The sequence below is a fragment of the Corvus kubaryi genome, unplaced genomic scaffold (assembly GCF_017639235.1).
Source record: "Corvus kubaryi isolate FWS band 111438036 unplaced genomic scaffold, C.kubaryi_AGA036_p1.0 65281, whole genome shotgun sequence".
NCBI classification, from domain to species: domain Eukaryota; kingdom Metazoa; phylum Chordata; class Aves; order Passeriformes; family Corvidae; genus Corvus; species Corvus kubaryi.
Window position 1 is genome coordinate 1 of NW_024581888.1, and position 25,155 is coordinate 25,155.

The following is a 25,155-nucleotide window of genomic DNA, read 5'->3' on the forward strand; positions in this document are numbered from 1 at the left end:
AAAACTGCTCCCACCCCGCTCCAGGACAGCTGGAGCTGTGCCCATCCCAGAGAGGGCAGAGCAGGGCCCTTGGCAGCTTCCCCCTGAACCAGAAGTGCCTCTTCCCCACTGATTTTCGGCAGCATCCCACACGCAACTCACTGTCTTCAGGCTTCGGGTGCATGAGGATGACGGGCATCTCCACCCCAACATCACTGGAAGGAAAAGCAGCTCACTCAAGGATCCTGCCCAGCACAGCCCCGTGCTCAGCCCCACAGGCAGCCCCCCTTACCTGGCAGTGAGATCCCCCAGAATGCTGTGGCAGCAGGAGAGAAGGGACAGAAATGAGCCAAGGCAGAGGAGGGGAGGTGTTAGACTGTGCTTTATAATGAGGTGGAAGATGGTTGATAATAGGGGTGGTGGGGTGGGGGTCAGAGAGCAGCCCAGTGCCCGCAGGGTAGCAGGGCAGGGATGAGGGGGCCCATGGTGTGAGTCCTCTCTCATTTCCCCAGGGTACAAAATCCCCCCCAGCACAGCCCAAGATGATGATCCCTGATTCCCATGCCCACAGAGCCTCACCCTCCTCGGGACACCACCAGGTTGACCTTCACTTTGTAGGACACCAGGATGCCCAGCACCTCCTTGTCCATGCCAGGTCTCAGGCTGTGAAAAAGGCAAAGGGGAACAGTGAGGGGGCAGTGCTGCCTGCAGACCCCATCCACTCCCCCCTGGCAGTTCCCAGGATTTATCTGTGTCCTGCCCTACATGGGATGCACTGGGGATTAGCAGGAGAGGAAAACAGGAGAAGAGAGGAGAGGGCACTTGGGTGAAGCCACAGAGCAGCTTCTGGAGGCCCCTTCCAAGATGAGGCCCAGCTCTGCAGAGGGATCCAGGAGCTTTGAACAACGCTGGAGCTGGGAAGCTACATCTCTGCTATGGGATGGAGAGGTGAGTCTGTGACAGTGTCACAAAATGCCTACATTTTCCAGCTGGATGGGCTGGGCTCAGGGGCTCTTGGTGGGAGCACAGAGCATCCTGAACAGGGGGAAGTGAGGGGAAGGTGGTGGTGGGGGGCAGGGGGAGCCCACACAGCCCTTACATGGTGGTGGAGGCCAGGTTGGTGTCCTCGTGCTTGAGTTTGCCATCGAGAGCGAGGCCTCGCTTCTGGCGGTTGGACGAGAGCAGGGGGGTCAACGAGTACGTTTTGGTGAAGGTGGAATTGGCGGCCACAGTCTCACTGGAAGGGTGGGAGAGGAGAGCTCAGAGCCAGCCCCAGCCTCGGGGGGCTCAGCATCACGGCAGGCACCTGTGCAGGGCCAGCCCTGCCCTCCCACAGCTGCTGGGCCATTTCCTCCTTTCGTTCCCTCCTCTCTTTCCCCTCTACAACCACTTCTTTTTTCTCCCCGCCGCCTTTGCTCCCTCCCTCCTCATTCTCAGCGGGGCAGAGGCTTTGTCTGGCCTCAAAAATGCAAAGTGAGGAGATGAAGAAGCCTGGGAGCAGCTGTGCACCTTCCCCAGGGACCTTCCCAGCCACCACCAGCTTGTGCTGGGGGGACGTCGTCCACAGCCTTCCCTCTCCTCTGCTTCCTCTGCACCTGCACTTCTAACCCAGAGATTTTTGCTGCTTGGTGTGGAACTGTGTCACATCCCCTCTCCCCATCACTCGCCCATCCTCCTCCTCCTTGTTTCTCTTCCTCCCTCTCAGAGATGCCACATCACCTCCAGCCCCTTGTCCCTTACTTTATCTCCTCGATGCACACAGTCTTCATGTATTTATCCAGGGAATACAGGACCACGTCTGTGATCTGATCCACTGGGGACAGACAAGGGGGAGCCATGTTGGGGACGTGGCAGGGGCTCACAGTCCCCATCTCTGACAGTGATGGGTGCTGGGACATGCCCCTTCTTCCCCCTCTCACCTGCAATCTTAATTTTTTTCACAACCTTGTTGGTGGTGTTGTTGATGTTGACGGTCACATTGATGGGTTCTCCGTGGTAGTAGATCTGCAATGGGAAGAGGCTCAGTGATGTGACCAGAAATCCTGGTCCCTGACCTTGGGGGGACAGTGTCCCTACTGACCTCCCTGTCCAGGGAAGCTTCGAGGTGCAGAGGCTTGTCTGACATCATGAACTGCCGGGTGGTCTCGGCTCTCGGGGCCGGCCCCGTCTTCGTTGGGGCGAACTGGACCTTGCGGATGATGAGGCGCACAGAGTTCCTGTGGGGACAAAGGTGGCACCCCCAGTGTCCCCCACAGCGTCAGCAAAGCCTTCAAGGGGGCACAGGGACTCTTCGGGGACATCATGGGGTCTCCAGCCAAAGGGTGCAGGTTTCAGCTGGCTCCTAGGACATGACACGGGGACCACTGCCCCAGTTTCAGGCAGACTTCCCCATCCAAGCACAGTACAGGCTGACAGAAGGTCCTCGGCCCGACCCCTGTCTGGTCACCCCAAAAAGATCCTGTGGTTTGGTTTTAGGGCCATGGAGCAGGAAAGGGATCCCCTGAAAATACCTTTTGTGAATTTTCTCCTCCAGATTTTCAGCACAAAATCCTTTGACCTCGAAGTCCACGCCACAGGCCTGGGGGAACATGTATGGTCACTGAGCAGGAGGGGCTCAGAGCTGCCTGAGCTTTAGGTTCCTTTCCTTCCTTCCTTCCTTCCTCCACTGCATTCCCAGAGATCCTGGCGCTGACTCCGGCCATCCTCCCTTCCCACCCCTCACCCCATGGGCCACGAGAATCAATTCTCATTTTTAGCACCCCACAACTCAATCCCCTGCCAGGGAAGACAGTCCAGGGGACACAGGCTGGGGGCAGCAGTTCACCTTTCCCACATCATCTGGCCCGGGCTGGAGGGTGATGGAGCAGGGCAGGTTGGTGGCAATCTGGGCAGAGAGAGAAAAAAGGGAATAAAGGGCGTGTCCAGAGCTGAACCCCAGTGACACTGCGGAGCCATGTGGCCGGGAGGGGCTGACCAGCCCCTACCTCAAAAGTGAAGGGGTAGGCGTTCTCCCCGAGCTTCTTCATCAGCTTCTCCTGCAGAGGAGTGAGGGTCTTGGGGGCCTGGTCCGGCACGGGCGGGTACAGCTGGGTGGTCAGCACGTAGATGTCCTTCCTGAAGGTCAGGCCGATCACATCGAGGTCATCGCGGCCGTAGCGGAAGGCGCAGGTCAGCGTCACATACACTGAGCCAGGGAGGAGGGGCAAGGATGGGATGGAGGGAAGGCACAGGGGGTAAATAAAGAGGGAAGAAAAACTATTTCAAAAACTCTTCAGCAGAAATGAGACTTCCCAGGACCTCAGACACTAAATATGAACAGGATCCCTTGCGTCCTTTGTTGCCATGGGCCCGAGGGACAACGAGCTGTAGGTGACCTGGAGCAGCTTTAACCTGAGCACAGTCCCAGGTTGCTGCTGACCTTTGAACCGGTTCCATCCCCTTCCCCCACGCTGTATTTCTGTATCAATACCTTTCCTGTCCTTTAGGTACTCCGGGTCGATCAGGCAGACACCATCTGCAAACAAGCAAAAGGAGAAGGACCGGTGAGCTCAGCTGCCTGGGAAGATCTTTGCTAAAACACAGCTTTTTTAACCCAAATAATCCACGTTGAAGGTGACTGAGAGGACCTGCTACCAAGGGGGATGGTGATGCCTCCTCCAGCATCTCCACCAGCAGCGTGGCTGGGTTGTTTTGCAAAGGGGCTTTGTCCCGTTCCCCACTACTCTTCCTAAGGATACTTGCAGGAAAACATGGCATTTGCTCCTGCTCCTCCTGCTCTACCAGCAGCCCCCAGCACTGGGACTGGTCTCCCCAGCCTCTCCTGCCTGTACTTCTACCTCAGTGCTGGGCACAGCCCCACTCACCTACAGAGTCCACTGAATCCACATGATCCACAAAGTCTCTCTTCCCCAGGTAGAGGGAAAGCTGGAGGCAGCACATGGGGAAAGGGAGGGAGGAAACAAGATCGTGTTTGTCATTGAATTGGCCCAAATTTCCAAGCCCTGAGTTGTGTCATGGGGTTTGTTACCAGGTTGGACCAGAATCACCTTTACGGGGTCCCATCAGAGTATTTTTTAATGTCTGTTTTGGGAAGCCAGTCCTGCAGCGACATCGTGGCAGGTCTGAGAATCAATCAGGTTTCAAAGGCAAGGCAGACCCAGCCTGGATCCTGTGGGTAGATCCAGCCTGGAGGGATCCCAGCACAGCCTAAACCTTGGGCTGGCCACACGAGGGGACAGGGCACACAGACTCACCTTGCTGTTGGGGCTGGTCTTCTTGAAAACCCTGTGGAGAAAACAGAGACGGATGTTTGGGAATGCCTTGGACAAGGCTGGATGGTGCACAGGGGGATGACGGACTGCCCTGCAAATGTGCTGCATCCCCAAGAGCTATGCCAGGGTGTTCTGTCCCTGGGGAAATCCATGTCCTGCAAATTCAGAGCCAAACCCACCTTGTGTAGCTACCCCAGGATGTGCTCCTGAGCTCAGGGTGACCATGTAGGAGTGGGTGGATTTTGTGTCTTAAGGACAAGTGAGAAAGACCAACACAACAGAGAAGGGGCTTTGTTGGCTCCATGACAGCTCCATGGGAGCTCATATTCCAGCCCCTGGGAATAGCAGCTGGGGGGAGCTTGGGTCTCACTTCCTCCCTCTGCTCCTGCCCTGCAGTGCCCTGCTCCATCCCAATTCCAGATAAATAAATCAATAAAGATACTTACTTTGCTCCGTCTGCCATTTTAAGTCAGCACAGGAATCTCCAGGTGGAAATCTGTGGGGAGAAACAGGGAAAGTGCTGGATGAGGTCCTGGGGAAGAGGCAGCCCCAGCCATGGCCACCATCCAACATCCTGCATGTCCCAACAAACTGCAGAGCCCTTGGGCTACGGTGCTGCCACCTTTGCACAGCTCGGGAGCTCCAGGTTTGGCTTTGGAGTGGCACACAGGAGCTGAGCCAGCTCCTTGTTCCAAGTCAAAAAGGTGATGGAGTGTGAGAGAAAAAGGGAGAGTGTTGCTCCAGAAAAGAGGGAGCACAGCGGTGATTCCCAATGGAGCAGGTTCAAAACTAGGAAAGGCAAGGAAATGAAAAAAAGGCCTTACAGAGTCTCAGTTATAAGAACTTTTCCAGTATGCTGGAAATTGTCAGTCATGGCTCAGTGGTAGGAATGGGCTTGTTCTGTCCTGTCATCCAGAGGAAAGTGAGGAAAACACAGGGAGAAAGGTCAAGGGAAGCTCAGCTGCCCCATGGAAAGAGGAGTCTTGGGGCACACAGTCCCTCCATCCCCATCCCTTTATGCTGGGAGTGGGGCCGGAGCCGCCCAGCCCCGCCCAAGCTCTACTGGCTCGAGCCTGTGTCCAGACGGAACCTGTAAAGATCCCACTGATCACCAGCTGATTCTCAGGATATTGGATGGGATGAGCTCAACCTCTTAGGGATAGACAGCTCTGACATGAGCACAGCTTAAGCCCAGGCAGGATTTTAAGCCCCAGGGGCACGTGGACAGATTTTCCTCTGTACACAGCCACAGGAAAGCTGGTGAGAGAGAAGAAATGGCCATGGGGGTGAGGGGATGAGTCTCTTCCCCACGGGAAGACAAGGGAGTAGTCCCAAGCTCAGGATCTTTGAGGCCCTTGGGTGCTGTAGGATGTGAAGTTTGGGAATCCTCGCAGGGTGAGATGGTGCAAAGGGAGTGGGAGCAGAGCTTGGCCCCTTCCAGACTCTGGGAACTGGGGATGAGGCAATGAAAGGTGGAGGGGAGAAGAGCTCCTGCTCTGCATCTCCCAAGCCCCAAAGAGGGGACTCGGACCCTCCCTGGCTGGGCTCAGCTGTCCCATACCACTATCCAACCCTTGTGCCATGTCCTTTGGCAACACTGGAATCCTTTTTGTCCACGTTTTTCAACCATAAACCACCCTCCTTCCAACCACAATCCAGCAGCAGTGTCCCTGCCCTGAGTGTTTTCCAAACCCTCAGAACCCCGAAGCACTGGCAGGGCCCAGGCAGCACTCACCTGGCAGGTGGATGGACAGACAGATGTTCTCCTCTTCCTCTCCCAGCACGTCCCAGTGCCACCCAGTCACTACGGGCTGCTCCCAGTCCTGCAGCTTCTTATATCCCCCCGGGCCGTCCCTCCCCTGGCATCTGATCTCGCCCACTCAGCCCTGGCCAGGGGCGCAGGGCGGGTGTGTCTGTGTGTGAGGGCTCCGTGGGAGAGGGACTTGCGGGAAGAATCCTATTAGTTGATTAACTGGGGAGACGCTTCATGAGTAAGAGTGGGCTATAAATACATCTCTTGTTGGAGCCCTGGGAAAGCAGCTTAGGGGGATTGGCAAAGCGGGCTTAGGAGCAAGGTGATGGTAATTGAGGTGGAAGCTCTGCTCCTGGTGAGAAGGGGTGTGGATTCCCACAGGGGCTCTCTGCAGCTGCTCCCGTGGCAAGGGGAGATGGGCCGGGCCTGGGCATGGGGTTGGATGGAAATGGCAGAGAAGGAGGGACCGGCCTGGAGTTCTCCCTCCCTCACACACCTTCCTGGCTGGATAACAGATGGATGGAGGCACAAGCAGCTTCCTGCATGGCCAACATCCCCATGTGGTCAGTCACCTAGAGGTGACCTGCTGTGGCCCAGGGCACACAAGACACCCTCCCCACAAGACACTGTTGTGCAAGATGATGGGGTGAAGGCAGGATTCACCCTCCCTGAACCATGAGGGAATGACCAGCCACCCCTGGGGGTGGGACACAGAGCTGCCACTGTCCCCAGCACAGCCTGCCCAGCCCAGCATCATTTCATAACTCCCAGGCTGGCCTGGCCTGACCCGATTAGCGCATCATTAACTCCAGGTTTGCTGCTGCAGAGAGAAGACTGTGGAAAGCCCAGAGTGGCTCTACCTTATGGCTGCCAGGCAAGAAGAATTCCCACTGCAACCCCATCCCAGCCACAGCCATTGTGTGGGATACCCCTCCCATGGGAACGGTCGTGGGACTGGCTCTAGGGATGGGGCACAAGGACAGCCCAGGGCAGCTACAAACTGCTCCAGCAAGGCCCCACTCATCCTCCTCACCCCCACCATCCCTCAAGCCCTTCCTTTGGGGCTGCGCTTGGTTCTGGCTCAGCCCCCAGAGCGGAGCACCAGGATCAGGATATCCCTGCTAGGAGCTGTGCCTCCTCCCAGGACCCTGCATCAGCTCAACAACCTCCATCACCTGGGTACCAACTGCCCCCAAACACAGCTCACCTGTTCCCCCATGGCCACTGGGAGCCACTGGGAGACACCCTGGCATGTCAGCCCCAGCAGCCCCACTGCCAGGGCTTTAGCTGCCAGCACACGTTCCCCGGGGCCAGGACCTGTGATCTCTTTAATTGCACACAGGAGAGCTGCTTAGGTTCCAGATTAACGGGCACTATTTCTGCCACAGTCAGGGGGACACGTGAACTGTGACCTTCACACTGGCGGGTGAAAGAGGAAGAGGAGGAGGCAGCCCCACCTGGACACCCTCAGCCTGGCCAGGGCCCCCAGCACTGTGCCCAGGGCATCTAATCCTGGGTTTTGTTTGTGGCTCTTCCTTACGCTCTCAATGAGGGCCCTGTGATGGGGCCGCTCCCCAGCTCTGCAGGGTCTGCACAGTGAGGTGAGGATGGAGAGCAGGGCTTGTCACGGGCCCCTTCAGCTCAGCCTAATCCAAACTGGGTGGATTCAGCCCTGCCCAAGATGAGGACCAGATAATTCCCCTCCCCAAAACAGTGGGGAGATGGTCAGAGCCCACATCCCTTCCCACGTTCATGCCGTGCTCCAAACCAAGCACTGCGGAAGGAAGAGGGGTGCAAAATAATAGGGAAATGAAAGAGGCCTTCTTCCTTTTTCCTGTGTAAATGAATGGCCAGAGGTTCCTCTCATCTCCTTATCCCACCACCCCTCCAGGTGCACGTACTGTGAAGCACAGCTCAAGGAGCCACTTCCAGAGGGGCAGGACACCAGTGGATGTGGGGCTGGTGTAGGGTGGGGGGGGGCCTGGCTTCATCCTTCTGTCCCAAGGGACAGTGCCCTGGAGCGTCCTGCCTTCCCAGGGAAGGGCCATGGGGCTTCCTGCATCCACAGGCTCTGGAGGGAGCCTTGGTGCAGCCAGAGCCCCTCAGCAGTCTGGCCCCAGTGAACCCACGTTGTCCTCCCAACCTCACCTGTGCCCAGGTGCTGGCACAGCTCCCAGGTGCCTCTGGCACGGTCCCAGCTCCGCCTCCGGCACTGCACACCGCAGCCACCTTACATAAACACTCACAGCAGGCTCTGCTGATTTCCCAAAGCCCCTCAGAGCTCCAGGGCTTCCTCCCCTGATCCGGATTAAGCGGCGTGGATGGCATTAATCGGGAGACAGGCTACTCCGCACCTGCCAGGAATTACTGCCGTGCTGTTAAGCAACGGGAGCGAGCAGCACTGGTGGGACTGGGGCTCCAGCAGGATGGGGGTCTCCAGCCCCACACAAAGCTGCCACCTCTGTGTATCCTCATGGCAGGTGCTGGGCAGAGTTGCACCTGCTGCTGTGTGACCAGAACCACCAGCCCAAAACCAAGCAGGTGGCCCAACTTCTCACAGGCCTGGCCACAGGTTCCTCTCGAGGCTGGGAACGCAGGAGGAAGCCTCGCAGGGGGTTTTGGCACATCTGTGCTGGTGGGCTGGGGCAGGAGGGGGGGGCACCGTCCCTTTGCATTGGCCCAGGGCTGCAGGGATGTGCAGGGGTGCCAAGGGTGGTGGACAGCCAGGAGCGTGGCTTGGCTCCATCCTCATCCTCCTCCAGCAGGACTCTGATTCTCCAGAATCTCTATCCCCCTGGAGCTGCCAGGCACTTGGACAGAAGACGGTGGCTGCTGCTCATCTGTAATTAATTGCTGCTAATCACCCTGGCAGCTCGAGCCACCGCACGCGTGTGGCCCCGCTCCCGCCCGGCCACGAGGAGTAAAAGCTCTGCGGCTGCACCCAGGAGCTGCGGTGCTGTCCGAACCCTGTCCTGCTGGGAAAAGTCTCCCTGCTTCCCGACCCCTACCCGGAAGCCCCTGACCCCCAATTCCCTCCCACCTGCAGGCAGGGCACACACAGGTGGGGTGACATGAGTGCCACTGTGGGTGCCCGGTGCCCGCAGCAGCTCTGTCTCTCTCTGCCAAGGGCAGAGCTCGGCCCCAACGCAGGCAGCAGGTCCCCAGGAGTGGGCCGCCCAACCCATGCCCACCGCCCCAAACACATTTCAGGGGCTTTCTGCCATCCTGCACCACTGGCAGTCCCTTGTCCCAGGGTTCTGCTCATCCCTCGGTCCCGAGGAGGGAGAGCAGCGGGAGCCGGTGGAGGCGGAGCGCGCTCCGGGAGCGGCCCCGCTGTCCCCGCCGTGCCGAGCCCGCGGGGCCGCTGCCTTGCCCCGGTAGCGGGGCTGGAGGAGGAGCGAGGAGGCCGCTCCCGGGGCTGGGGAGAGCTGGGCGCACGGAAGGAGGAAGAGCGCGGCCGCCGCGGTGCCGAGCGAGCAGCACCGAGCGGGGGAGCCCGGCCCGCGGGACGGGGACCGAGGGCATCGCGGTGGGCACTGCGTGACCCCGAGCTGCCGCCCCGATGGGCAGCGTGGCGGGCAGGGGACCGGTGTGACGCACCGGGGGAAGCCCAGCAGCATCAGCGCTCCGCTCCCGCTCGGCTGAACCCCAAAAGCTCAGCTCGCTGCCCACAGCACCCCACAAGGGCCACGGGAGCCCCGCACGGCGTCTGTGAGGGACGGTGAGTGTGTCGGGTGAGGTCGGACCCCCGGGTGCCACCAGCGTGGCCTGTCCTCGCCGTGCACCACGGCAGGATGGTAGCCCAGGGCCACCTTTCCTGTGACCCCCCCCAGGAAGGATCCGCTCGCTGATCTGCCCCCGTGTTCCCTGCAGGCTGGAGGCTCCGTGATGAGGATCATCCAGACCTCCAGCCTCCCCCAGCTGCCCCCCTGGTGCTCCTGCCACGCTGCCTGCCCGCAGGGTTCCCCGTCCCTATGAGCATCACCTCGGTGGCTCCCTGTCACCCGCCGAGACCTGCAGCCAGCACCGCTCTCGGGTACCGGGGGCCCGGTGTCCCCACGCCACCCCCTCCTTTACCCGCCCCAGCAGCCCCCGTGACTGCCAGCAGCCCCTGCTGAGCTGGATGTGGGGCTGGGGCGGGGACACGGCGCAGCAGGATGGCGGCAGCAGGATGGTACCACCGCGACATCAGCCAGGTGGTGGCCGAGGGGCTGCTGGCCAATGCCGGGCGGGACGGCTCCTTCCTGGTGCGGGACAGCGAGTCGGTGAAGGGGGCATACGCCCTGTGCCTCCTGTGAGTCCCTGCCCTGCTTCTGCGTGTGGCTTCTGTCTCTTGTCCCTTGCCTGCCTTCGTCTGTGCCTCTCCCTGCGCCAGGCACTGCCACAACCTCATGGAAGGGCCACCTGCAGGGATGCCAGTGGGGTGAGCAGGGTGGCAGCTCCCTGGCGCCGGGGTTTTGAGTGATCCCCAGCTCAGGCCAGTAGAGAACCCTGTGTCCTTGGGAGCAGAATGAAGGTTGGGCCCGCAGCCCTGCCAAGCACCGTGGCTGCTGAATGGATCACCCCAAATTCAGGGCACATTGAGCTGTTTGGAGCTGCCTGCTGGCCTGTGAGCATCTCCCATGCTGGGGCTTTGGGGCTACAATCCCCAGTATGGGGGCCTCTTGCCATGCCTACACCTGGAACCAGGTGTGCAGCCCCTGAGAACACTGCTGCCTGCACCCTTCCTGCTGCCTGCACCCTTCCTGCTGCCTGCACCCCTCATGCTCTGCCCCCTTCCTGCCTGCTTGTCACACATCTGTGTGGGCAGGTTTGGCAGGATGCACCTCCTTTCCTTCACTGGCCTGGCCCTTTTTGTGGGACAAATTGTAAATACATGGTGCCAAAGGGCACCAGGCATGCGGGGCACTAGCCAGAGTCCAGGTTGGTGGCACAGGGTGGTGGCACAGGCAGGGATGTGCAGTGGTCCCACAGGCAGCATGGCAAGGGCTCTGTCTGGCCAAAAGCCACGGAGCCATGGCACTGTGGGTACCCCAGTGAATGCTGCTGGAGTCACGGCTGTCCCACGCTGTTTGGAAGCAGGGAGACACTGCACATCCTCCCACAGACCCCGAGCTGAGGGTGATGATTTATTTCTGGAAATGCTTGCTCAGTTCCTCTCTCTGCAGAGGGGATGGGGTGTTTGCCTCAGGGCCGGGCCCCCAGCACTGCCACGGTGTCGTGGGCAGCCGGCGGGGGCCCCTCACCTGCTCTTTCCAGGTTCCAGAGGCACGTCTACACCTACCGCATCCTCCCCGATGACGAGGGGCTGCTCTCCGTGCAGGTGGGTGCAGGGGGGGTGCACCCCCGGCCCCGGGCGGTGCCTCGGAGCTGGGCGTGGGCAGGATGCAGCTGCGGAGGGCCCGGGGTGCTCGTCCCCGGTGCGGTGCCAGCAGCCTGTGGTTTGTTTTCTGCACGAGCTGCAGGATGTGGGCGCTTCGCAGCCACTCCTTCAGCTCGGGGCCGTCGGAGGCTGCCTCCCGACAGCACAAAGCATCCTGACACTGTCCCTTCCTGCCACTGACCTCATCACTGCCTGTCCCCACGGGGTCTGTCCTGGCCTCGCTTCCCCTCCTCGAAGTCCCCTCAGGGTTTCTCCTGGTCCCCAGCCCTCTGCAGCTGCCCTTTCTGTCCCCTAAAAGAGCATCCTGGGTGTCCACAGGGAGAATGCCTGTCTGCTGAAGGAGGCCGATGCCCCCATGCTCCTCACCCCACGGGTCCGGTGTCCAGCTGGCACTTCCAGCTCACCACGGGCACATTTTGGGGGACAGACCCCCTGCACACGGCAGGCTGGGGCTGCCCTGGCAGAGGAGGGGATGTGACGGTGCTTCCCCTGCTCTGCCTTCCCAGACCATCCAGGGCATCCAAGCCAAGTGTTTCCGCACCCTCCCCGACCTGATCGGTACCTACCAGCACCCCAACAACGGGCTGGTAACCCCGCTGCTGCACCCCGTGCACCGGGCGAGGCCGGACGAGGACTCGGGTGAGCCGGGGAGGGCCCGGGGGCTGTGCCAGGCTGGGAGAGGGGAGGATGCCGCTGAGCTGGTGACTCTGCCCACAGACGGGGAGGATGCCCGAGGCTGGGGGCACACGGTGCCGTGTCCCGGCGCTCCCCCCTCCAGCCGGACCCACATCCCGCAGCAGCTGCACCAGAGGCTGCAGGAGCAGGTCCACAGCAGGTAACGCACCCCTGCCCGCTCTGGGCGGTGGGATGGGCATGTCCAGGGGCGATCTTTATGTCCACCTCTCTGCCAGCCCGGCCAGTGACTTCATGGGCTTCATGGCCGAGTACCTGACCCACCACGTGCAGCTGGACCTGGAGGCTCTGTGCCACGGGCACCCGCAGCTGCGGCACCTCAGCACCGCACTCGCCACTGCCTGCCGGGCACTGCAAAGGTCAGTGGTCTGGGGACAGTGGGGTTGGAGCGGGGACACTCCCCGGGGCCACCCACCTTGTCCCCGTCCCCTTTCGGTGGCTGAGTGTCGCGTCAAGGCACGGAAACGCCCACACCGCCTCTCGCCCGCTCTCTCCTCCTCTGCAGTGAGATCGACTTCACGCTGGCAGGTCTGGAGACCCTGGCCAGGGTGTTCGACCCCCCTGTGTCCCCTCGCAGCCCGGCCAGGGAGCAGGTGAGTGCCCCTACAGACCCCAGGGACCTCCACATCTTGTGGTGCAGCCCAGACCCACAGCAAGGAATCCACAGGTCCAGCGCCGCTGTGCTGCTCCAAAAATATCCATCCTCCCCCGCAGGGTTTCCTGAGCAGCGATCCAGACTTGGAACTGCTCCTCAACAAGATATCCACTGTCAACCAACTCCTCTCTTCGCTGGAGAAGAAGGTGCCTGACCCAAGTCGGAGGCACAGCTACCCCTCCCCTAAATTAACCCCTCTGTCAAACCAAGCTCTGGCAGCAGCACAGCCCAGGGCTCCCCGCTGGCCCAGTGCCCCCAGCACAGTGCCCGTCTCTCCGGCAGGTGCTGAAGTCGCTGCAGGAGACGGTGACAAGGCACAACCTGGCACTGCCCAGCGTGGCCGTGGCCCCCCCCGCCAGCTGCCAGGCCCCTGGCCGTGCAGAACTTCGAGGTGAGGCTGGCAGCATGGTGGGACCCCAAAGTCACTGCTGGGCAGGGCAGGTGTGGGCACAACTCCGGAGCCGTGCCCCTGTGTGCAGGTGAAGGTGGGGAAGTCCCAGCGTGCGGCCCTGACGGTGGACGTGGAGTTGGGGACAGTGACCGTCACCAAGCGGGGCAGCGGCTCCCCGGAGGAGGTGATCCCACAGGATAAAAGTAAGGGGCTGCTGCATCCCTGCTGGCTGCCAGCAGGATTTTTGGGGCTGTAGGGTTCCCTGCACAGGCCTGATGCCACAGGGATGGGCCACATGCCCCCTCACACCCCAAACCCCCATCTCACACTGCCCCGTGGTGGGAGGTGAGGGCCACCATCGCCCCCCTGACCCCCTGACCCCCTTCAGTCCTGCAGCTGATCAAGTACCAGAGTGTGCAGAGCAAGGTGAGGCTGATGTGTGCCCGTGACAACCAGAAGAGCGTGAGCAGGGATTTCATCTTCCCCAGCGCGCGGGTGAGTGGCACTGGCCATGCCCACGGCGTGTCCTGGGGGAATATGAGGCCCTTGGGAATATGGGACACAGCAAATCAGTGGTCTCAGGGCTGAGACCACCCCTGCAAGCCGGTTCCTATGCCTGGGGGTGATGTCCACCTGATCCTGGGGTGCTGTGCCTCCCGTCTCCCTAAGACACCCTCACCACCCCACAGAAGCGAGAGGCCTTTTGCCAGCTGCTGCAGCTGATGAAGATCCAGCATTCCAACCTGGATGAGCCTGAGCTCATCTCAGTGTATGTCGGGACATGGAACATGGGTAAGGAGCCAGGAGAAGGTGGCCTTGTCCTGGGAGGCTGCTGTGGCTCCTTGTGAGCCTGGATGAGTTTTGGGAGGTGTCCCAGGAAACCTCAGGTCTGAGCTGGTCAGTGGGAGGAGGAGGCTGGGGAAGATGCCAACCTGGCTGCTTTGGGCTTTGTCTGTCCTGTTGTGATCCGCTCACTTGGAGGGTGCTGGGGATACAGAGGAGCTGGGCTATCACGAGAGTTTTGGGCTGTAAATCCCAGCAGCAGTCTGGGATGCACACGGCTGATCCATGGGGCCGGCATGATGCTTCCCACCCCTGGCAGCTCCTGGAGACAGGCAGGGCCTGTGCCGGAGAGGAGCTCGGGAGCTTGGCACGTCCCCTCTGTGTGACCCGTGTCCCTGCCCGCAGGCAGCACACCCCCACCCCGCTCCCTGGCCTCCTGGCTGACCTCGAGAGGTTTGGGGCGCACACAGGACGAGACCACGGCCTGCATCCCCCACGACATCTATGTCATCGGCACCCAGGAGAACTCCTTGGGCGACCGCGAGTGGGTCGAGTTCCTCTGCGCCTCCCTCAAGACCCTCATGGCCATCGACTACCGAGTGGTAACGGCGGGCACAGCCTGGGCCCCGGCAGGCCCGGGGGGCTGGGCACCAGCAGCCACTGCCCCATGGCTCCTACCCCAGCCCTCAGGTCCTCCCCCACCCCAAATCACCCCAAATCTGTGCCCCACGGACTCCATGAGTGCCATCCCCAGGAGTCAGGGATGGGTTGCTGACCTACCTGCATGTCCAGCCCCATCCCCCGTGGCCGTGGGGCAGGATGGGGGCCCGGCAGGCTCACCCCCTGCCCCACCACCACAGGTGGCCCTGCAGTGCCTGTGGAGCATCAAGATCGTGGTGCTGGTGAAGCCAGAGCACCTGCGGCGCATCAGCCACGTCCACACCTCCAGCGTGAAAACCGGGATCGCCAACACACTGGGTAGGGATGGGATGGGGCAGGGAGAGGACCCCGAGGGAGGGGACAGCCTGAGGGCCAGGACAGGACCTCTGGGCCCCCCCAGAGCTCAGTGGTGGCGCATCCCTGCAGGGAACAAGGGAGCTGTAGGCGTCTCCTTCCTTTTCAACGGGACCTCCTTCGGCTTCGTCAACTGCCACCTGGCCTCTGGCAGCGAGAAGACCCACAGGTGATGCAGGGACGGGGAGGATGGGGCTGCCCCGGGGCAGGTGGGTGTCTCAGGGTGCTGGAGGTGCCTTGAGGAGCTGTGGGGCTGTCCCTGTCCCCAGCTGGCAGGGGCAGAATGAGGGTGAGGTGTCCCCGGGGTGGCTCACACGGTGCTGCCGTCCCTCCTGCAGGCGTAACCAGAACTACAGTGACATCTTGCACTCCCTGGCCCTGGGGGACAAACGTCTGGGGGGCTTCGACCTCACCCTGCGTTTCACCCACCTCTTCTGGTTCGGGGACCTCAACTACCGCCTGGACATGGACGTGCAGGTGGGACCCCAGAGGCGCCAGGACGGGGCCAGCGGGGGGAGAGGAGCCCCGGGGGTCACCATCCCTTCCCCTGGCACAGGACATCCTCACCCACATAGTCAAGAAGGATTTCCAAGCCCTCCTGGCTGTCGACCAGCTTAACCTGGAGCGGGAGAAGAACAAGGTGTTCCTGCGGTTCAGTGAGTGTGGGGACAAGGGCACTGCTCCTCCCACTGGGACAACGGCACCAGGTCCCCACAGCCCTCCCCAGCTCTCGGGGGTTGCCTCTCCTGGCACAGCCCTGCACGAGGTGCCCAGAGCCTGGGAGACTTTGGTGTGCACCAGGCCAGGGGTGCCAGCCATTGGTGTGAGCCTCCTGTGGGGACCATGATACCCCGTGGGGACAGGCAGGGACCATGGTCCCCGTGCCACCTGCGTGTCATGATTACAGGTGAGGGTGACATCTCCTTCCCTCCCACATACCGGTACGAGCGGGGCACCCGGGACACCTATGTGTGGCAGAAGTCCAAGCCCACAGGGGTGAGTTCCAAAGGCTTCCCACCAAGCAGGACATCTCTGGGGACAGGGACAGCAGGGTGCTGAGGGGGCTGTCTGGTGATGCTCAGTCCCCACATCTCCATCAGCCTGTTCCCTCCCAAAACAAGGTCTGGACAGGAGGGAACTCACTTTTTGGGGTGCTGGGATGCTGGGCTGGGGGAGCCAGACCCGAGAGGCCACTGAACCAGCTGCTTTCCCCATTTCCAGGTGCGGATCAATGTCCCCTCGTGGTGTGACCGTATCCTGTGGAAGTCACACCCGGAGACCCACGTGGTCTGCAACTCCTACGGTGAGTGAGACCCCGGGGACAGAGCAGCCAGGGATAGCTAGTGCTACCCAGGGCCCCGGGGCTTGGGGACTGTCTCCCAGCTGCCCCTCCCACCATCCAGGCTGCACCGATGACATCGTGACCAGTGACCACTCACCTGTCTTTGCCACCTTTGAGGTGGGAGTGACGTCGCAGTTTGTGCCCAAGGAGGGTAAGGGCTGGGGTCTATCACCCCCTGGGCCAAGTTTGGGGTGAGCCCCGGCACGCTCTGACCTGCCAGGACCTGCCTGCAGCTCCCGGCTCCAGCCCCGAGGCGCTGGCCTGCATCGAGTGGGAGAGCATCGAGGTGATCCTGAAAACCACGAGCCGCAGCAAGTGCTACATCGAGTTCCACTCCTACTGCCTGGAGGGTGAGGGGGTGCCTGAGGTGCAGGGGGTGGCTGGGAGGGTGAGCTGGCCTGGCTGGAGCTGTGTCCTCCTCTGTCTCCCACAGAGATGCAGCGGAGTGGGGAGAACACCTTCCAGAACTGTGACATCCCCGGATTCCTCAAGCTGGGCTGGTCCTCCAAGCATCTGCCTGTGGTGCGCAGCCCTGGAGCATCCTTATCCCTCCTCTTCCCCATCCCTCTCACTGGCTCTGTACCCTGAGCCCCAAGGGGGGCTGGAGCTGTCACCACACCCCAGGGCAGAGCCACCCTGTGCCCCCTACCCTGCAGCAGCCTCCCCAGAGCACCCCCTCTCTGTGCACAGCTGAACCCCATCCTGCCCGACCTGGAGTACCTGGGGGACCAGCACCTGCTCCTCAGCATCAAGGGCGTGGAGAGCTGCGAGTCCTACGGTACGTGGGGATGGTGACACTGGGGCCACCATGGTGGCACGGTGGTGTCAAGCACAGCCCCCCAGGTTACAGCCGGCTGAGTGTGAAGTTGGCAGCTGGAGCTTGGCAGGAGGGACCGTGGCACCCACCCCGCTCCGGGTGCTGCTGCACACGGGGGGCTCCCGTGCCCCCCGAGCCCCGGGCGCTGACGCTGTGCCCGCAGGCGAGTGCTGCCTCGCCGTGAGGTCAGCGATCGGCACCACGGCCCAGCAGTTCGAGACCTTCCTGTTCCACCGGGGCGAGGAGACGGGCTCCGTGCGCGGCTGGATGCGGGTCCGGGTCCCCCGGGGCCGCTGCGGCACCCGCGAGAGGCTCTACGGTAACGGCGGCCGCAAGCAGCCCCCTCCCGGTGCCCTGGGCTCGGGGACACCCTGGGCCACGTTGTCCTCTGGCCCCCGGCCGTGGGGTGAGGCCAGACCGCCCTGTCTTTGCAGAGTGGATCAGCTTTGAGGAGGATGATGCTGAGCCGGCGGCAGAGGCCCCGGTGTGCCCCAAGCCACGCCCGCAGCGCCTCAGGTACCCCAGGTGGGCTCAGCCCTGCCGGAGCCCCAGAGGGGGGATGCTGAGCCCTTTTCCTCCCCGTGCTTCGCAGGAGCCGCCCCCGCAGCCTCCCGGAGCCGGCCACCGGCTACACCAACCCCGCCTACTTCATCTTCGAGGGGGTCCCCAACGCGTGGCTCCCGGCCCCCGGAGCAGCCCCCAAGAAGCAGGCGGAGGGCTCGGCCGGGGGCCAGCAGAGCTGGAGCCCCACTGGACCGCGGGTCCCGTTGCCCCCAGAGGAGGAACCGTGTGGTGGCCGGCCCCGCTGTGGGCCACCGAGCCCATCCCGTGGGCACCCACTCAGCCCCCCCAGAGTGGGCCACCACAAGAGACCCAAGTCGGCCGTCCTGACGAGGGACACGGCGGGGCTGGGCGACTGCTCGCTGTATGTGGCCACTCACCTGAGCCAGCTGGACCAGGTGTCACCGCACTGCAGGGGGGACAGACACGAGGTCCCACTGCGCCAGACCCACCCCGCCCTGGAGCCGCCGCCGCGGCCCTGCCGGGAAGCGCCGAAGCCCCTGGGGAAGCGGGGAGGGCTGGGTGCTTTGGAGCTGGAGGCTCAGGCTCCTCCTCCCGCCGACCTGCAGCCTGCCAGGATGCAGTGACAGCTGTGCCAGCCCTGAGCACCCTCGTGCCCTCGGCAGCTGCTCCCTCCTGCTCAGCCCTGCTTAGACGGTGTTCCCGGAGGACTTTCCCTTCAGCACAATTCCCGAGGCTGCTGCGCTGGTTCCTTACAGGATTCCCTTTGCTATCACTGTCCAGAATAAAGCGTCGCGGACTTGGGTGCGTGTTTGCACACCTGGTTCTGCGCAAGGGCAAGGAGGGAAAGTGCCGAGGAAGGTGAGGGAACACCGGCTCCCGGTGTCCTGGATGGTCCAAGGAATTGCTCCCCACCTCCTCCTGTTCCATGGGAACCCTGCACACCGACGCCTCGAGGTTGCCCTTGCCCGTCGCAAAGCTCTCGGTTGTCACCGCCCTTGTCCCCTCCGCTCTGCTCGGCACAGGGAGCGGGGTGCTCCCCAAAAACATGGGGACACCCCGACCCGGCAGTGTCCCGGCTGTGCGACACCCGAGGTGGCCCCGACTCTGGGAACACGATGCCCGGGCTGGCCTCAAGGTGGCAGTGGCCACCTTGTCCTCAGGATTGCCCCGCAGGGCTGGGGGCCAGCGGGACAGCGCCGCGGGCTGCGGGACTCAGCGGGGCAGGGGGGCTGCCCTGGGGCGGCCGAGGGGCCACGGGACCCAGGGATGGGGGGCTATGACCCTCGTGGCTGAGGGACCCATGAGTGAGGGGCCGTAGTCCCCATGGGCTGAGGGACACAACCCATGGGTGAGGGACTATGGACCTCGTGGTTGAGTGACCACGGCCCCGTGGGTGGAGAGGAATGTGGTAGCCACGGGCGGGGGGACACGGTGCCCGAGGATGAGGGGCTATGCCCTCGTGGTTGAGGGGCCGTGATCCTCCTGGGGAAAGGGCTGTGACCCCACGGGAGAGGCCACCATGCCCCATGTCCAGGGGCTGCAGGTGGCCCAAAGCCTGCGAGGGCAACAGAGGGATGGGAGCGCAGTGGGGCTGAACCCTGCGGCAGCTCCTGCCTCCGCCTCCGCCCGCCTCCAGCCCTGCCTTCCCTGGGCACTTTGCTCCCGGCCGCGGGAAGCGGGCACACTCGGCACGGCAGGGCACGGCCAGGGCCGCCCGCAGCCCCCGGCATGGCCCTGTCCCGCGTGGGGAACAGGCTGTCCCCGTGGGGGCCCCACTCCTGAGAGCCGCCCAGGTCTGCAGGTGAGCCGGGACAGCCCCTGTTTGGTGACAGCCGGGACAGCCCTGCCATGGTCACGCAGTCCCAGCTGGGCTCCGGGGACGAGGGACAGAGGTGGGATCTGCAGGGCTGGATGGGTGGAGGGTGGGGTCAGCCAGTTCTCACCAGCCCTCCGCCACCCTCAAATCCCTCTGTACAGCCTCCTCTCTAACACGCCGCCTCCTTCCTCTGTCACCGAGGGCCTTCATCCTCCCCGGTGTGGCCCCCTCCTCTCCTTCATCCTCCTCTCCATCCCCCAAATCTCTGTTTCCTCATGGGCTGAAGCTGCCCTGGTGCTGCCGTGGCTCAGCCTGACACCGTGGGCTCCTGCCCCTTCCCAGGGGGACAGGGACAGCCCAGCAAGGGTGGAAGGGACCCCTCACCCCCACCGTGCCCAGGGTCACCTCGGGGCAGGGGATGGGGTGGACAGCGAGGGAAATGCCCGACCCTACTGGTGTCCCCGGGGAGGTGTCCCGACAGAGCGTGCCTTGGCTGCTCTTCCAGGCGAAGGGAAGGATTGGAATTAGGTCACATCCCCTTGTGCCGGGGCTTTGGCTGCATCAACCACGTGGTGATTAGGGACAAGGGTCCTTTTGCAGGACGTTTTGCATAATTTCCCCTTGTTTTGCAATTTCCAAGGGCTTAGTCGAGGAGAAAAGCCCTGTTTTTCCCATGCTCCAGCAGCAGCCAGTCCCAGGCTCACCCATCCCTTGGCAGCTGCTCCAAAATCTGCTCTCAACTCCCCTCTCCGAGCTCCTGCCTGCTGCTCTATGATCCCCAACGCCACGATTCCCATCCTGTCCCACCAGCAGGGCTTTGGCTCTGGGGCAGAGTCTGCTCTGGTGTTGTTCCACTCCTTCATTTTATTGGAGCCTTTCCAACATCTTCATGAATCCCCAGGGCTGGGGGAACCCTTGGATGTCACCAGGACTGGTGCTGCCAGTGGGGCCAAAGGACCGTTCTGGCTGGGCACATCTGCAGGACCAGGAGCTGGGGAAAAGCTGCCATTCCTGTGGCAAGGGCATCACGTGCCCTCAACGTGTGCCCCATGGCTGGCCCCTGCCCCTTCCCACTGGCCCATGGCTACTGCTGTGTTTTCCAGGACCCCTGGCTGCTTCCTGGGGAACACCAGGGGCCAGTCCATAGGCACCATGGGGGGATGTGTCTGTCATGGGCAAGGGATTCCCCAGCATTCCTTGTGGATCCACAAAATGGGCAGAACAGGAGCACCACCTCTTCCTGCAGCACCTTCCATCTCCCTGCTCCAAGTCCTCTTCCTGCAGGACATTCCATCTCTCCAGCTCCACGTCCTTCTCCTGCAATGCCTTCCATCTCCTGCTCCAACTCTTGGCTCACACCTCGATCCCTCCTCAAAAACCCACGGCCAAGGATAGTTTTGCTTGGAATGTCTGCAAGGAATAGGAATGGGGCTGGTGGTGATGTGTCCTCAGGCTGGACTGATGTGAATCAGTAATTTCAATCACTGATTTTGGTTGTGACTAAGATGAGGAAGCAAGAAACCTGTTGAGATATAACTTGCCAAATGTCATCTTCTTCTGCATTTCTGTTTTTTCGGGGGTTATCCTCAAAGGAATGTGCTTGGGAATGGTTAAATCCCACTGCTGACTGCGCTCAGGCTGTATCAGCTGCCAGAAGCTGGGTGCCTGTGCTCTCCTCTGAGCAGTCCAGCACTCCATAGCTGCTCAGGATTTTTCCCTATGCATTTCTCCCACTCGATAGTTAATTTTTATTTACTGTCTTCTCCATATCTTAATTGTTTGGTGACCTGTGTCAGGGATACTGATTTTGGACACTGAACCTGCAGCAGCTCCACTCTGGTCAGGCTCAGGGCTTTGTGCTCCCTTGCACTCAGAGGTTGGAAGAGGAAATTGAATCTCCTGGTCCCTCATGTCCTCAGCAGCTTGGGGACATGTGGCTGCTGGGCCAGGACCACCACTGGCACCTCGCTTGCAATCTCAGGTTTTCCTACCGCTTGTTTTCCCTCCTGCCTCTGGGAAAACAAACCAAGTTGTTCCCCACTGTTAATATTTGATCAGGACCTGCCTGTTGCTCTCTGAACTCATCCCTGTGATAACGGTGGGAGCTGTGGCGGGCCGGCAGCCACAGGGTGTTGGATGTGGGCCCGGAGCTCAGCCCGCAACTCAAACAGAGCCCCGGGAGCGCCGCTGGAGGGGCCCGGGCCCGCTGTCCCATCTGCCCGCTGAGTCATTTATGAGCACCTCTGTCAACCCCGGGTGTCTCTGCAGGCAGGGCGTGGCAGGGATGATCCCACAGATACACCCTGTGGGATATTCCTGCTGGGAGAAGCCTGCTCATCCTCACGGCAAAGGGAAAGGGGAGGGGGATGATGAGGGAGCCAAGGGATGAAGGAGCCTGAGAGGACATGTCCTTCCACCTTGTAGCACCAGCTCCAGCCAACGTGCATCCCTGAGCCCCGAGTCCTCCTCTGTCCTGGTGCCTGTCACCTCCTGGGTGAGCTCTGAACAAAGGGAGCTAGAAGATGCTGCAGCATTCTCTCCATCAAATATGGTTTTGGCTACACCGTCATCTCCACCAGCAGCACAGCAGCTCCTGCTCTCCGGTTACTCATGCAAGCATCCATCCTCGGATGGATGGAGGAATTGTTTCACCAGGAATGGTGGAGGGTGTGGTCAAGGCACAGGCAGCCCTCACCAGTCCTTTGCTGGACACCATGGTGGTGGCAGAACCTCCCTTTTCCCTCGAGAGTTCTGAACTTTGACAGCTTGTCCTCATGCCGACTTCCCAGGAGTTCCCAGATCCCAGCCTTTGATCCTAATGCTTGCAGGAGGGAATGTCCTGCCGGCCTTGTGAACTTGCTCTGCCATGAGCTGGGACATGGCTCCAGCAGCTCCTCTCCACAGGGCTCAGTTCATCCCTTCCCTACGGACAGCACCCGGCGGCTCCTCGCTGTCCAGGGACACTCTCTCCCAAAGGCTCCTTTAACAGCCGCTGCAGGACTTCTCTGGGTCACAGCATTCCCCCGGACAAGCCTTTCTTCTCCTCCCGCCTTTCTTCTCCCAAGGAGCCCTTCGGGAGCAGCGGCATTGTCAGGATGGTGCCAATTAGGCTGCGGCAGCTTCCAAGAGGCTGCGCTGGCCCCGGCCGGGGGCTGCTGGTGCTCGTCAAGGTCTCATTGTTCGGCAGCCGTGGGGCTGTGCCCGGCGGGGCCGGCGTGGTGCTCTGTCCCCGGGGCGGAGCTGCGTCCCCGGCCCGCTCCCGGCTCCGCGTGGCTCAGCCGCCCCTGCGCCGGCTCAAAGAGGTGATTAACGGGTGATTAATGGGTGTCAGTGCAGGGGCTGCGGAGGGGAGGCTTTGCCGAGAGCCCCCCCGGCTCCCCGCGAGGCCCGAACACGCGAGTTGAGAAAAACCAGAGAACCATCAAAGTGGCCGGAGCTCCTGGAGGGGGAGAAAATCTGGCAGCTTTGGCTCCCTTCCATGCTTTGTGCCTGACAATGGTCAGGATCAGTGACTAGTGTGCTTTTATGAACTGCTCCCTAGGTCTGGCTGGCAGAACATGGCTGCTCCAGTGAGGACGTTCCCAGTTGCGCTGTGGACACCGACGCCGGCTCCCTGGCTGGGAGGGAACACCACGGCAGAGCCTGAGACAAAGTGTGTCTTCAACGAGGAGTTCAAGTTCATCCTGCTGCCTGTCTCCTACAGCTTCGTCTTCGTGGTGGGGCTGCCCCTCAACTCCTGGGCCCTGTGGATGTTCATCTCCAGGATGAGGCCCTGGAATGCCACCACCACCTACATGGTCAACCTGGCCCTCTCGGACACGCTCTATGTCCTGTCCCTGCCCACCCTGGTCTATTATTATGCCGACCGCAACAATTGGCCCTTTGGGACGGGGCTTTGTAAGATCGTGCGGTTCCTCTTCTATGCCAACCTCTACAGCAGCATCCTCTTCCTCACCTGCATCAGCGTGCACCGCTACGTGGGCATCTGCCACCCCATCCGCTCCCTCAAGTGGGTGAAGACCAAGCAGGCCCGCATCATCTGTGTGGCCGCCTGGCTTGTGGTCACCATTTGCCTCATCCCCAACCTCATCTTTGTCACCACCAGCTCCAAGGGCAACATCACCCTGTGCCACGACACCACCAAGCCCGAGGAGTTCGACCACTATGTGCACTACAGCTCCTCTGTCATGGCCCTGCTCTTTGGGGTGCCCTTCCTGATCATCGTCCTGTGCTACTGCCTGATGGCCAAGCGGCTCTGCAAGTCTAACTTCTCCAGCCCCAGCCTCCGGATGCCCTCCTATAAGAGGCGCTCCATCAAGATGATCATCGTGGTGCTCGTCGTCTTCGCCATCTGCTTCGTCCCCTTCCACATCACCCGCACCCTCTACTACACCTCCCGCTACTTCCAGGCCGACTGCCGGACCCTCAACATCATCAACTTCACCTACAAGGTCACGCGGCCCCTGGCCAGCATCAACAGCTGCCTCGACCCCATTCTGTACTTCATGGCCGGGGACAAGTACCGGGGGTGGCTGCGCCGCGGGGCTGCCCAGCGCCTCCGGCCCGTGCCCACCCTGGACGTGGCCTTGGTGTCACCCTTCACAGACAACGTCATGGATGGCAGCCACATCTCCAGTGGCACCCGAGGGACTGGGACCGCACGCAGCGGAGGCGGGTGCTGAGGGGATCCCGTAACCTCAGCCCTGGGCTCCAGGAGTTGCAGCCCCCCAGGGCCCTGTGTGGGCACCCCCAGGTCCCCAGACCTGAGCTGCCCCTGCCCAGCCCCTCAGGGCTGAGGGCTGGAGGTCATGGGCTGGTCCCAGCCCTGCCCCGGGATCCTGTGGGAGGAGGGTGCTGGTGCTGGGCAGGGCAGGAGAGCCACTGGGCACTCATGGGAATGGGAAGAACACTGAGGAAGCTCTTTTGGGGCAGCAGGCTGGTGTTCCATTCCAGGACACTCCTGGGGACACAAGGGGCTGACAAGTCACTAAAGAGAAGGGACACTGGTGCCTCGCTGTGCAGACACAGCTCTTCCAGATGACTCAGTGGTGACACGAAGGGACCAGACTGAACCTGGGGACAGAGCCCATGCTGGGCAGGTTGTCAGAGATGTCCCTGTCACACTGCTGGCCTTGGCAGAGGGGGAGGGACACGGCCTGGAGCACTTGCTGCCCACCACCCCAAATAAAGGCCCTTCCCCTCTCTACACTCAGGCCTGGTTCTCCCTTCAGCACAAGGAAGGGACAAGACACTCACCCTCACCCCAGAGAAAATCCACTGGGGCAGGCCCAGAGGGATGAGCCGGAGCTCCTGTGGTTACAGGAAGGTTCTTGGGAATTTCCCTTTATGGGTGTTTGCTCCTCAAATGTTTACCCAGGCCTTTTGTTTGACCAAGTGCCTGCGCAGAGCAGCGCTCTGAGATTGGTATCAGTGCTGTTGACTCTCCCACGACAGCCTGGCAGGGATGGGACAGGGACAGAGCTGTCCCCACATGGGGAGCCCCAGGAGGGGCTGTCCCCATCACACCCTGCGAGTCCTGCCAGCCTGTGCCTAAGAAAGGGGCACCCAGAGTGTCACTGGGGTGTCACACCCCAGCCACTGCACCAGTCACACACAGCCACATCCCACAAGAGCTGTCCAGAGCAAGGAGAGGGCCCCAGGGATGGCACATCCCAGCCCCACAACCCTGTCCCACCCAGAGAGCCCCTCACTCACCGCTGAGCAGAGAGAGCA

General features: G+C 61.8%; 3 protein-coding genes across 4 annotated transcripts; 2 read left to right on the forward strand and 1 right to left on the reverse strand.

Annotated features, from left to right (window-relative positions):
• Positions 1-4: 4 nt before the first annotated feature.
• On the reverse strand, positions 5-6,161 carry LOC121673211 (arrestin-C-like; the record flags this gene model as incomplete). The annotated part of the gene is made up of 15 exons (XM_042046321.1): positions 5,986-6,161; positions 4,697-4,746; positions 4,233-4,263; positions 3,843-3,903; positions 3,449-3,493; positions 2,964-3,163; positions 2,804-2,863; positions 2,490-2,557; positions 2,060-2,195; positions 1,899-1,983; positions 1,720-1,792; positions 1,079-1,216; positions 559-642; positions 272-295; positions 5-194 (listed from the first exon to the last, which is right to left on the reverse strand). Coding segments are annotated over exons 2-15 (1,212 nt in total), but the record flags the coding sequence as incomplete, so codon positions are not given.
• A 3,226-nt stretch (positions 6,162-9,387) lies between these two features.
• LOC121673209 (phosphatidylinositol 3,4,5-trisphosphate 5-phosphatase 2-like) lies at positions 9,388-18,407 on the forward strand. The gene is given in 27 exon segments (XM_042046318.1): positions 9,388-9,724; positions 9,877-10,297; positions 11,263-11,326; positions 11,893-12,025; positions 12,104-12,221; positions 12,298-12,438; positions 12,585-12,672; positions 12,794-12,880; positions 13,017-13,082; positions 13,084-13,125; positions 13,214-13,328; positions 13,514-13,620; positions 13,815-13,917; positions 14,314-14,510; positions 14,769-14,886; positions 14,995-15,091; positions 15,261-15,399; positions 15,479-15,578; positions 15,830-15,918; positions 16,144-16,225; positions 16,326-16,415; positions 16,498-16,614; positions 16,698-16,786; positions 16,955-17,042; positions 17,245-17,400; positions 17,516-17,597; positions 17,674-18,407. Coding segments are annotated over 26 exon segments (3,201 nt in total). The 5' UTR covers positions 9,388-9,724; positions 9,877-10,160; the 3' UTR covers positions 18,230-18,407.
• An 850-nt stretch (positions 18,408-19,257) lies between these two features.
• On the forward strand, positions 19,258-24,630 carry LOC121673210 (P2Y purinoceptor 4-like). 2 transcript variants are annotated; one of them, XM_042046320.1, is made up of 2 exons: positions 19,258-19,407; positions 21,847-24,630. In XM_042046320.1, exon 2 carries the CDS (start codon positions 22,980-22,982, stop codon positions 24,102-24,104), a length of 1,125 nt encoding a protein of 374 aa, XP_041902254.1. In that variant the 5' UTR covers positions 19,258-19,407; positions 21,847-22,979; the 3' UTR covers positions 24,105-24,630. The 2 variants fall into 2 exon arrangements, with proteins under 2 accessions (XP_041902254.1, XP_041902253.1); XM_042046319.1 differs by having other exon boundaries at positions 22,964-24,630.
• The last annotated feature ends 525 nt before the right edge of the window (positions 24,631-25,155 follow it).